Source organism: Sander vitreus, chromosome 3 (assembly GCF_031162955.1).
Source record: "Sander vitreus isolate 19-12246 chromosome 3, sanVit1, whole genome shotgun sequence".
NCBI classification, from domain to species: Eukaryota; Metazoa; Chordata; class Actinopteri; order Perciformes; family Percidae; genus Sander; species Sander vitreus.
In genome coordinates this window covers 30,235,309-30,249,147 of record NC_135857.1, presented here as the reverse complement: position 1 = coordinate 30,249,147, position 13,839 = coordinate 30,235,309, and the positions used below count along the sequence as shown (strand labels likewise).

Here is a 13,839-nt window from a genome sequence, read left to right as displayed (position 1 = left end):
TGTCTCCATCTCTTTCTCTCTGTCTCCGCCCTGGCTGTCCTGCCACTTGGTCATTATTTTCATTCTTGTCTTGCTGGCTGTGGATGCCGTGTAGGATGGAGCATGTGAAACATCTGAGCTTATTGTGCTACTGCTTTGATGAAGCACAAGTTGTGTGAGCTGCTGTAGAAGCTGAAGCAACCCTAACCATCGAGCAATGCAATGCATGCAATCATGTTCTCACCTGGCAGTAACATCTGTCCTGAGTTATCCAGTCACAAATGGACAGCTCTAAGTACAGATGTGTCATTGCACGTTTCTGTTATAATGTATAATTTATGTGAGAGTAACAACGGAAATGTACACACACACAACACACAACAATAACAAAAACCCTTTTTCATTAAAATATGCAGGCTATTTATATGCAAACGGTAATGATGTACGTGTTTATTTGCGTATTAAGCTGGAAAGTGAGATCCGATCACAAGTGGCCACTCAAGACGCATGTGAAGACACATTCTAAGGCCAGGTGAGAACTGGCTTATAGAGCTGTCCAATTGTCATGGGATCACTCAGGACATATGGGACTGCCAGGTGAGAACAGAGCCTCGGTCTGTCCCCTTTGGCCGTCTATGTGGTGTGATAAGGCCAGCTTAGGGACACATTAGGCAAGGCAGAGTGTTGAGATAGAATGGGATTGTGGAAGATTTCTAGGGACACAAGGCACTGGCTTTGGGAATCTTCTTCGTTTACCCCCCTGAGAGGAAGCCAGGCATGGTACAATATTCATCACCACTGTTCGCACAGCCACAGCATGTAGCACCACGCCTCTGTCCAGCCTGGCAGCCAGGGCAGAAGGAAGAAAACAGAAAACAAACAGCCATCTCCCATGTCAAAGTTAGGTTTAGGCATGAAAATGACTTGGTTAAATTTACAGAACCTTTATAATCTGGATTAAGGCACAAGTATACTTCAGTATCAGAACTGCTAGATGGATGGTCGAATAGCTTAGGAAACGTGAACGCCTTTCATTGCCTTGCGATAGTCCAGACAACAAATAAAATGATTGCCTCATTGTGATCAATTTCCAGAAATGTAAAATCCAGTCTCATAGTATTATAAACAGCTGTGCATAGTCATAGATCTTTTTCTCAAAGGCTTTCCTTGGTCCTATTTCATCACTTTGCCGGTACCTTAAACAGTACGCCACCAACACAGCCCCTTGCTTTGTTTCAATACAGGGCCACACTGTCTGAGTGCCCGCTAAACATCATCATGGTTAATTTAAATGAATGACCAATGCTGTTTTTTGACATCCTAAGATGATATGCCTCATCACACTACCACTGCTACATTCATACCACCAGCTGTAATGATACGACAATACTCCTCCTGCACCCAATCCTGGCTTTTACGTAGGATGGGGTTTTGGGGCAGCACTGTATATGAGTAGGTCTGTTTTATAAATAACATTAAGGTATTTATTTGTGCTGTGTCGGAACTCCAGTAAACAGTGGACAGCGCCAGTTTAGATTTGGCTTGGGCTACTTCCCAGAAAAAAAAAAAAAGTGAAGGAGTGTGGGGGTTAGATTGAGGCGAGAGACAGTGAGGAAGGAAGTAAGCAAATTCTGTGATTGATAAAGGCCTGTGACCCTTTCACACACAGCCTGTAATGCACAGATGACTAGGCATACACATACTCCGTCTTTCTCACACACGCGTTTATTCACAGGCGGTGACACACACAAACCCTGTAATTGAATATCGTGCAGAAAGCAAACATTCTCCTGTAAACATATCATCTGTCACCTCTATAGCTTAATCCATATCCTTTACGCCAAATGGAGAAACACACGTGTGCACACACACACCCCTGCAGCCTGTCAAACAAACAAATGAGGCTGGAGTCCCTGTGAAAGTCATCACCATAACCATCCCAGCTTCATCATCACGTTAGCCTGCTCCATTACACAGCAACACGATCTGGCCTGAAATCAATTAGATGGCCATGCTAGCACCGTGAAGTGTACACTCCCCAATCTTTGTTTTGGTTTGATGGAAAAACAATGTCTAGCGCCCAGAAGGGAGTTTTAGATGTGTGGGCGCCACGTCTCTGACCAGATGAAAGATGCTTTGTATCCGTTCTGTGAGGGAAATTATTTAAGTGTTCAAGGATTTATTATTGTCATTTTACAAAACAGTATTGCTCAATTGAATTTGTTTTAGCCCCCTCCACGCGACACACACAGCAAATGTATAAACCGATCTTATATATATATATAAGGATATATACAGTTACATAAGCATACATACATACATATAATTGGAACACAGTTATGTCAAGCTAATGACAAGCATCTTGTGGTCAAGAGCAAAACCCACCACTCAACATTTCAAACCAGTCTCAACTCACAGCTTCTTGTAATTTTTTTTTTTAAATGCCCATATTTTAACCTGAAATGAATTCAACTATTCATGTGCGCAACAACACACCACACTCATAATGATCATGCATACGCCACACTTGTACAAATATAGTTCATACATACAGGCTGTCAGAGTACGCCTCCTCATTTGTCAGCAAACACACCCTTCCAGGGGTCTGCTTAGTGTTAAATATATGGCCTCCTAATCAGTGTCCCCTTCAGGCCATTATTAATGCTCTCATGAAACCAACAGCAAGACCAGGGAGAGATTTTTTTAAGGCAACTTCAATTCCCCTTCTCTTTTCACCTCCACACCCTCTTTTTCTGCGACATTTATTAGTGCAGCAGAACCTTCAAAAGACATCCAGAGCTAGGGACAAACCATGCCCGCATGACTGGCTTCCTTCTTAACATTTGCTCTCAAATTGTTAAGAAGGTCACATATATGTATATGGTACATTGTCAAAACCAGCACGTCGATACAGTAAGTTCCCTAATCATTGTCAGCTGTTTTCTATGAGCATATTGAATTACTTTCCGCCTCTGCAACTGTGTACATTTACAGCCAGCCTGAATGAGTGATGGGCTTTTTTTTTTACACACACCAAACTTTATCTGAGATATAAAAGCATCTCCTGTCCCGTGCTTCAAATGTACTCACTGTCTCTTAATCTCTTTATTATCCCCTTTTCGCGAGTTGGACATAGAAAACTGACCATTGCTTGCCATTTGTTTCATTCTTGTGTCCCATGTTGGACTTCACCTCTCAACGATTTGTCTCTCAGTTATTTTTGTCCAGTGCTTGGTCTGACCAGGTTTCCTTTATCCAGATAAAGACCATCTTCATGCAAGTTTCTGAATATGACTCTGATACATTCTAATAATGTTGCTGAAGAAGTGCTGACATTGATACTTCATGTCTGATCAGTTTGACCACACTGTTTTTGCTATCAATATTATACAGGTGTTCATCTGAGATCTTGTGTGACCCTATGTGGCATATTTCTGTGCCCTTTGAACGGCATCTGTCTTATTCCGGTCTTTTCTATTGACTTGCCAGCAGAACAGAACCATCTTAGATCACTGAAGTGACCTTGCTTCTGAGGGAGGTTTGGGACTACTCCGAAAATATTCAAAATACTATGAAAATACAGTGTAATACTAAATATAATTTCTTCATCACCGTCACCTCTACTCTTCAGCGCAGCATGCACTGCCGGCATGTGACACACATCCACAAATCCTCCGCTTGTTTATTTGGATTCTAAGACCACACACGTTGATGTGCCAATATGCCACTGCCTTATTTCTGAGCAGAAAATCTGCAGTGGTATCACATTCAGTCTCTGGATTGGAACAACCCAGCTACCTTGACTACTTTTTCTCTCTGTAAAGCACTTCCAGTTTGCGCTATGTGTGCCAATTTATGTACTTTAAATGGTGGTTGACACGCCTTAGGTGAAGTGTTTGTGTCTCTGATCCTGTTTAGACTGCAGTCCTGCACTTTAAAAATCTGTGGTTGTATATGGGTTTATGTATTGTTGTATATGTTCATGCAAACCCTGTTTGCACACCATGATCTAACAAACCAGCACACTCAGCCCCCAAGAAAACACATGCACACACGCACGGTCCATGTGTGTTTACCTGATCTGTGTGCAAACATGAACTGTGCCATCAGCACTCTGGCCCGTGACACGCAAGCATATGTCACAAGTATCACTCTATGACAATATACTGTAATGAAGGACACATGTATATAAGACATTAGTATGTATACTGTATATACAAAAGCCTTACCATCGTCACACCCTCTCTTATTCTTTAATACACCGATAGCTTGAACAGTCGCAGTCGGTGTTCCAGTTATCCAAAATGGGATAACTTGAGATTAAGGCTCTGTGCATGCCAATCATGTTCTTCACCAAACTGGGAAAACCATTACTTTATGGAACTGTTGGAAGCAGACAATTATCTAAAATCATCGCTATATGCTCTAGGATTGAGTTTTTGCCCTAATTAGAACTAATGGGTTTTTCCATACAAATGTGCTGGCTTGGTTTGGCCTGTCGCATCAGCCCAGCATGGCAGGGGTGTGTCTTCAGTGCCAGAGAGTCGGTGACCTTTGTCCCTCTTCCGAGACATTTTTTTTTGGTGGATATGAGAACTGCATTCTAGACTCCATTTTAGAGTTCAGGGTTTGAACATAAATATTATGGGTTATGCTTCAAGGAAACCTCTTTTTGTGTATGTGTCTGTGAGAGAGTGTATGTGTGTGTGATTGTTGGATGACATGGTGCTGAGAGAGACACATACAAGCCATAGCTTGCAGTTAAAGCATTAAGCCTAATAGTGAGCAAAGCACTTCGCCTCGAATTAGCTTAGTGGGTGGTACGTGTGTGTGTGTGTGTGTGTGTGTGTGTGTGTGTGTGTGTGTGTGTGTGTGTGTGTGTGTGTGTGTCAGGGTAGTCTGTGGACTCGTCTGCAATTAACTGCGTTCAGGTTAATGCGTCTTCATATCTGAATGCCATATGTTTTGGTGTGTGCACACGTGTTAGTGTGTGTGTGGTAGTGAGTAAAGTGCCTGAAGGCAGACCCCGGTATTGATGGGGATTACTAACACTTAACCGACACCACTGAGACTGCAAAGGGACTAAATGATTTAGAGGCAGTGGCCTTAATGTAATGAAAGAAAGGCAAAGAACACACATACACACACATACCTACATTTGGGTGCTAATCCTGTGAGCTTACATCTCCATTAACACTAAAACTGCACCACAAACCTACTCCGCCAGCTAGCTAGCACTCTCAGTGTTTCCCTGAGGATATCAGAGACACTCTCTCTCACTCTCTGTCTCTCTGACACACACATACAGACACATACAGCCTTAAGGGATGTGAGTGTGGGTTCACAGCAGAGTCATAGAAGTATGTGGGAGAGTGAAAGTCTATTAAAAGTGTGTTTCTGTAAGTAATCTATATAACATGTGAATAGCGTCATTGCACTTGAGTATGAATTAATGAATGTACTCTGCAATAACACCATGCTGGAATATGCATAGAATATAAGATTGAACTGATGTACTGACCTTTCAATGCCATTTAAGGCTGATATGATGGCGGTTCCCCCTAACCACAGCTGCAAAAAACAGGCTGAATTGTATTTTCTTTGTACATTTAATAAGTTTAGATCCAGCCCATTCTCCAACATATTACATTAATCTATAACTAATTTAAAGTAGCAAATACACTTGGTAAAAAACGTAATGCCACTCAGATTATTATTTTCATCATGCATTACCTTCCTCATAAATGCATCTTTTTATATTTTAAAAAGTGCATCGTTTACATCTATGGTTACGTGCTACCAGTCTTCTTTTTTATTACCTTCGTTGGTGCATTGCTTAGTTTGTGGCCACATCCCATCAATCAGCCAGAATAGCGTGAAACCAACAGTGGGATGTAAATTGTGGCACTCACTTGCATGCATGTGCGTCCTTGTACAATACCAAAAACAGAAACCCCCTCATAAAAACGTTGCTCCATATCACTACTAGTGGTCAAAAGCTCCACATGGTACCTTTAAGCTAGTGGTTCTCAAACTTTTTTGTCATGCACACTTCAGAAGCTGAAAGAAATTCATGATTCATGATATAAATATATGTTTTGTCTCAGACAGACTTGTTTGACAAGCCTGTCTCCTACAAAAAGTATTTATAAAAAAAAACTGCCTCCTGAACGCAGATGAGCCATCGGTCAAAAATGTCCTTTGAATACTTGCCTTTCCTTGTGAAAAGTATTTTTTATTTGTTAGATTTCCTTGCTATCATCTGTTTTTTAACAGCTTGTTGTTATGGCGATCACTCTTACCTTTGACTGTCGTCAAATAGCAAATCACAGAAGGTTCCAGTACCTCTCATTAAAATGCAGCCCAATGTAACACCATTAACTACTCTTCAATATGACCATGAAGTTGAATTGACATCTCTCTGGTGGAGTCCTAACAAAACCTGAACATTATATAAGCTTTACAAATACAGAATATGTTGCAAAGCTGTTGTATTGAATCACATTAGATTTTAGAGGTGTGCCTAATAACTCAGTGTAGTTCCCACCTGATTTACGATCTGTTTGTTAGTAACAGCCTGTTCCTGTTTTCTCAGTGCCTGCCTTCCCAGTAACATGAGTACACTCTCTCTCTCTCTCTCTCTCTCTCTCTCTCTCTCTCTCTCTCTCTCTCTCTCTCTCTCTCTCTCTCACACACACACACACACACACACACACACACACACACACACACACACACACACACACACGCACCATTACATATTTTACAGCACCCATAATAAAGGAATTAGTTCGATCAGCCCCCTTGCACTAAAGCCTAATTGAATTAGCATTAACCAGGCATTAGCATCTTAACTGCACAGGTAACCCAGAAACAGTGGCATGAGGACTTAGAACATTATTCCTTCACCTGTGTGTGTGTGTGTGTGTGTGTGTGTGTGTGTGTGTGTGTGTGTGTGTGTGAGAGAATGGGTAACAGCGTTATGGAAAAAAGCTAGGTCAAGGTGTTGAGCCACCAGAAGCCTCAAGAAATAGCTTCAAGGCTCAATGGGCCTCATGCAAGAACATTTTTCTGTTCTTATCCTAAATCTCTCTTGAGCAGTTTTCACATATGAATTCCAGAAAATGTCCTAGGAATCAGGCCCTTTTCTCACATGTCGGCTGCTTTCTCACTTACTGGAAATACCCCGTTTGGTTTAGGCGAACGGTGGCGCTGGGTAGAGCGTGCCGCAGACAGGACATGATGCGGATTACACTGGTCACAGAGCCGTTCGTAATTTGGTCATAAACAACCCAGTCTCTTGCCATTCCTTGAAAACTTGACGAATTCTGCTTTTAGTTTTCTGCAGTTTTTATTGGAACAGTTTTCTACTGAAGAAAAAGTTCAGTGAAACATCATAATGAATGGCCACAGTATTACAGTAAAGCCCAGATGCTAGTATGTGTTTGAGAGGCAATTGTGATGTGTGTTCATATCCAACTGTGGCACCCTAAGCCCCTGTTGTAAGGGTGTACACACACACACACACACACACACACACACACACATACACATACACACACACACACACATCATCCCGCCGCAGTGTGATTAAATCTTTAAGGAAAGTAGCACTGGCTGAAGGGATAAGTAGGGCCAGTATGTGGGAACGGACAGCTGGGTGGAGAGTGGCTTTTAATCCTGCTGGGTTTTAACATGATGGAGAGAAAAAACGGCAATCCGTGGCATGTGTTTTGAATCCTGTTCCTGCCAACGTCACATTTTCAAAGATTTAAAGAGAGAAATTAAAAAGAATAAAAAAAAGTCAGTGAACACATTTGGACAAGGTACATATACCTGGGTACTGGCGGGGTTTTAAAAGTGTTGAAAAAGTATTCTAAATAGTATTCTAAAAGTAATGCCTCAATGTTATTGTCCTTTTGTAGGATTCAATAAATACCGTAACGTCATAAATAAATGTTTTGTATGTGTGTGACTTTACAGTTTACTCCGTTTGGTGGGACTTGGATGTTATATGTCAGAACAGGTTCTAATTAGGTCAGTTTTTTGCTTTACGCTCTTGACCGTGGATTGTGCGAGAGCTCTGGCCCGAGTCTGCCGTGAGTCATGTCAGGAAAGAAAACAAAACGTCTTGCACCATGCTACTATCAAGCTAACTGTTCAGTTTGAACAAAAACTGAACATTACAACCTTCATGAAGGTGAGATTTATTGCAGGCCTGTTGTATTAGACTTCATTATTTTTAGCCAGATCAGGCTTTCACATTAGGAAGGGGTTTCTCCAGAGCCAGTATGGGAAAGAGAAAATATTACAGTGAACAATAACTTTTAATTAAATTAAATTAATTAATTAAATTACTTTTATTGTATTGAGGGCATGTGTAAGATAATATAAAAAAAATAAATAAATAATAATGATATCCTGTTACAAATGAAAGAAATCATGTAAAAAGGTACTATTTATTTTCAGTCTGTATGATCCTAGGTACAGGAAAGCATTTGGGAGCATTATTTATGTCAACAAATTCAACTCCAATCAGAAAAAAAACTATTAAGCTTAAATAACTTTGGCTTTTTTTATACCACAATGTCTTGCTTTTCTCCAGGAAAGACTGATCATAAATTTAAACTATTTTCCATAATAAAACAGAGCCGAGCATTAACCCAACTATCAGCAAACGGTAGTTTCAGTCTTAAACTATCAGTATCGGCCTTCAAATAACCATATTGGTCAAAGCCTGGTCTGATAAACGTAAAGCTCTTCCTAACCTTCTGCCAAGCTCTTATCATCCAGAAAAGCCACCGCTGTCAAAACCTTTGATCTGCCTAGCTCACCGGCTATCAGGGAGCAGACTACTGTGTGTGTGTGTGTGTGTGTGTGTGTGTGTGTGTTTATGTGTGTTTCTGTGTGTGTGTGTGTGTACATACCCTGAGGCCTGGCCAATCTCAGTCCTGCCGCAGGCCGGTGACAGGTGCTAATGCTGGGGCAAGAGCCTGCACGGGCCTCCATGCTCCCTACTGTGATAACACTGACCAACCTCCAAAAGCATACAAACACACACACTCACTCTCACACACACAGTGGCTTAGCTTCCTGATAACTTTGCTGCACTTCAGAAGCAGCCGTGTGTGTGTGTGTGTTGGATTGATTTTTCAAAGGATTCCCCTTTAGTGCCAGCAGGCCCTCCATCAAAGCCGGCCATGAGAGCCTGTTAGGTGTGTGTGTGTGTGTGTGTGTGTGTGTGTGTGTGTGTGTGTGTGTGTGTGTGTGCGTGTGCGTGTGTGCGTGTGTGCGTGTGTTTAAAACAACAGTCCTGTGCCTTCGAGGTGATATGATGTTATTATGTCCTGCACAATAGTTGATTTAATGCTGGATGTGTGTGTATATGTGTGTTTTTGTAAAGGCTGAATTGAATTTTGTAGCTGTAAAGGTCCATCTGGACAGCATAGCTTAGGGTTACCGAGTGAAGTGTGGCTCTTTGCTTATGAACATACAATGCGCTAAAACCTCCAGCTGACAATTTCACAGAGGTTTTACATGCCTATATATTTTTAAATGCCATTAAATCAACCTTTTCAAAGCTACCCACACAAGTCTTAGTATGTGGGTGGACTTGTAGAATGGTAGGATTTAAGCACATTCCAATCAGGCTCTCATGGCATTCATTGCAATAACGTGATTTCAATTATTTGCTATAGTATAAATGATTATGAATGAAACATTCATCAATTCTTTCTCTGATGTTTTAAGAGGCTTTCACACCTGCCTCATTTAGTTCAGTTGAATCGCACTAGAGTTTGTTTTCCCCCTTGGTGCGGTTCATTTGGGCAGGTGTGAATGCGGAAATCGCACTCAGATGTGCACCAACAGCAGACCAAACAAGGTACGCTTTCAAACAAACTCTGGAGCGGTTCATTTGTAAAGTGAACATGATCTGACCTCGAACAGACCCAACTGCTGGAAGAACTGCACATTTTTGGACTAAACCAGCTGCCATAGTCAACTACGCTGTGCTATGATGACCAGGGCTACTTTCAACCTGTGCAGTTGTCTCTCCAGAGTAGGACTTACAAAAGCCACGCGTTGTCTGCTGGCTTCTTCTCCTCTCTTTGCTTTTTTCCCAGTAGTTCCGTTGGAATTTTCCCACATATTAAAGGTGCTGTAGGTAGGATTGTGAAGATCCAGCACTTAGCCAACATTTTTTAACATAGACAACTTCTCAGTCCCTCCCCCCTTTCCGCTAAAGCCCATAACGGTCTCCTAAACCCCTCCCCCCACAAGGGAGAATGAATGCGTGTGCATGAGCAGTGATTGATACGCAGTTAGACACCCCCCCCCCCTGGCCCTGATTGGTGCATCTGAACAGGGAGTGGTGGATTTTAGTTTTTGTAGGTGGTGCCAGAGGAGTCAGATTTTGTTTTAAATGACCTGCTTCATGTAGTTCTACTGGAACATAGGGTCAGTTTCAGCAAATATGACAGAAAGTTCGTTTTATAAGGCTTACCTACTGCACTTTTAATTTTGACCAGTCGAAGAGCAGTTTAGTAAATACGTTCAAAGACACATTTGGCCAATGATGTGAATGTTTTCACGTGACTTGTGTTGTTGCATTTCGTGCAGTCCTGCAGTTTGTTCCACCAATTCATCAACTGATTCGGACCAGAGCAAACAGTGTGGTGTGAAAAGAAACCGAAACAGCTGAAAAAATGCTACAATGTATAATTCTTTGCCCTTGATCCGGACCAAATAAACCGAACTACGGAAGTGAAAGCACCCTTAGTCTAGCCAGAAACTGAATACTTTAACCTATTCATCTTGTGTAGTTACCAGTCAGCCTCAATCTACTGTACTGTATGTCCATCCGTGTATTCTGTATTTCCAGCATGCACACAGAGATACAGACACATGGATGCTTGTCTTTCCAGGAAAAGAGGAGCTCTTCTGTCCTCTTTTGTACTTTTTCCTTTGAAGTCATCCTGTCTGCCTTCTCACTGGGGTTTTGCTGATACCCACAAGACCACTAGAGAAACATTCCTGTGTGTGCGTGCGTGTGTGTGTGTGTGTGTGTGTGTCCACTTGTCTGAGAGAGAGAGAGAGAGAGAGAGAGAGATAGTTTAGATGAGGTAAGAATATAACACGTGTCCTTTCAAGTTTTTTCAACAAGTTTAAAAAATGCTTTTAGCATTTATCATTTGGGCCAAGCACTTGATAACTTGTTGATGAGGCAATTAATGTCATGTTAGGGAAGTTGACAGTCATATGAGTCATGTCATTCAGATTCTACATGATCTTTCAAGGTTCTTTTAGATTTATTATTGTACAATACTGTGATTATTTGAACTTTGTGCAACAAAGCTCTGCTACAAATTTAAGAATATTATGTCTGGAGGTTGGCAAGTATCAACCATAAGTATTCATCATTGACCATGATTATTGATGTGGCTTTTCATCTATAAATGCCTTACATTTGAGAATTTGGCTGCTGAACCTTTTAAACAAAATTCCTTAAGGAATAATGACCCACTGACCCCTGTGGTGGGTTAATGGCACAGACCCAGTCTACTCATAAAATGCATGACTTCCCTGGTACCGAATCTCACTCCAAACTAAATTGAAAAGGTGGCCGCCCTAAATATGTCCCAGTTCCACATCTGTACTGGATGCATGTTATTGTCAAAATGATATTATGAAGATTGTGTGTTTGTTTCTCAGTCATTTTCTGTGCCCCAATGTCTGTCACATATTTATCTGCGTGGTAACAAGAAGAGAGACGCTGATATGCAGAATTGGACTGATGATGATGATGATAATGATGATGAGCAGAAATTAAAGCCATGAGGTCATGTGTTTGTATCGTTGTTTTTTAGTGTGCTGAGTCACAGGAGCATTTTATTTACATCACTTCTAAATCATCCCTTTCAGCCTTTATCACCTCCTAGTGCTGGCAGGCACAGTGACCAATTCAAATGAACACACTAATAGAATAAACCAGTTGTTTTAGTGGGTAGGCTTGTCACTCTCTCACACACACACACACACACACACACACACACACACACACACACACACACAGAGAAAGAGAAACAGGTTGCAGACTCTCTGGCTCCAAAGCACAAGATCTCTCTGATTGCAGAAATTACAGTAGACAGAAAGGAGAAAAGATTAAGGCGAAGTGTAGGTCTGCGTGGATTTGATTTGACAGGCATGAAGATTGTGTTGTGCTTACAAGTTGTTTGGTGTGTGTGTGTGTGTGTGTGTGTGTGTGTGTGTGTGTGTGTGTGTGTGTGTGTGTGTGTGTGAGTGTGTGTATCTCAAAATAAAGAAGTAACTATAGCTGTCGGACAAATGTAGTGGAATAGAATGTACATTATTTGCTTCTGAGGTGTAGTGGAATAGAAGTAAATAAAGTTTACTCAAGAAAAGTACAAGTATTTGAACTTAAGTACATTACTTGAGTAAATGTACTTAGCTCCACCACTGGTTTAACCCAAAGTTCTTCTGATTGCATCGCTCAATTCATATCATGCACCTAAGGTGGCAATCATAGAATCAGAAATGGATCAGGCTTTATATATTTGATTCAGTCCAATTGTCTGGATCGACCCAGATACCGATTCTGTGAATCAGCTTATTATTGGACAATTGGTACAACTGCAAATATTGCTGCACACCTTAATCTATTTGGGGATCAAATGAGTCTTAACCCTGTGTTTGATTTTTGCATGCAGGTCCGTTTGACGGGCGTGGTGTGACCCTGCTGGAAGTGTGTGGTAGCTGGCCGGAGAGTTTCGGCGTGCCACGGCACAACGTTGGCTCAGCAGACGCTAGCGACGAAGGCCTCCGGGAGAGACTGGCCGATGCCATGTCTGAGTCCCCCTCCAGGGATATAGTAGGATCTGCTACAGGTCAGTAGAGAATGAACAACACACAAACACTTCACATGAACATATGTTAAGTCCACTTCCATAAAACTTGTATTTTCCTATTTGATATTGCCACAGTGACGTTGCTCCTCTTCAGATTATTCCAATCTAGATTAATCCAAACTTTTTACAGTGTGGTTATTGAAAAAGATTTCTTTTTTGTGAAAATAATCATACTGATCTAAAAATGTGGTTCAGTCTGGAGCAACAAAAAATAAGATAAAGCACCTGGAGTTTTACCCGATTTCGCACATTGTTCTTGATACATTTTCAGTCTGTACATCCATAAAAAAGTCCCCGCTGAGAGTACCTCAACTATTTTGGCATATTCTTCTTTCTAAGGATGTTTGTGCAACAGAAATCAGACTTGAATGAATTCTTTAGAGCCGTAGAAATGTCTGTGAGTAATAAAAAGCTGTAAATCTTTAAGGAATGTCCAAAAGATGTGATTTAACGTACATACATTTGTGCAACTTTAAAGCAAAATATTTTCTTAAGATGCTTTATGCACCTGAGAATGGTGATTTTACTATTAGATCTTGTAGCAGTGTGAATACTTTCAAACACAAAAAAACACATTGGTGATCTGGGTCACTGTTTTTGTTCTTCTGATAATTCCTTATTCAATAGAAAGGACCACACCATCAAGCAGATATGTTTGAAGAATTTATTAACGAACAATGATTGGTGTGCAAAGCGTGACGTTGCTTGTAGTTTGTTTGTTTGCTGACTGCCTTGTGGGGAAGCTTCGGTAGGGAATACGCTGTAGCACCCAGGCATGATAGACACAGTTCGGACCCTACGGAGAGGAGGAAGGAAAGATTTATAAGGTATTTATTTATTTATTTTTAGGAATGCCGGAAAAAGCGCGGTGGAGGTGTGGCCCTGCTCCTGAAATTCTGCTCGGTAGCTTCAATAAATCTCATTATAAATGTGG

The 13,839-nt window shown here is 41.2% G+C and overlaps 1 protein-coding gene across 1 annotated transcript in view; it reads left to right on the top strand.

Annotated features, from left to right (window-relative positions):
- bcas3 (BCAS3 microtubule associated cell migration factor) overlaps positions 1 to 13,839 on the top strand; it is a 326,574-nt gene that overhangs the window by 277,929 nt on the left and 34,806 nt on the right. The window contains exon 23 of the mRNA XM_078246922.1: positions 12,708 to 12,884. Coding sequence (XP_078103048.1) covers positions 12,708 to 12,884 — 177 coding nt within the window. The remainder of the gene's footprint in view (positions 1 to 12,707; positions 12,885 to 13,839) is intronic.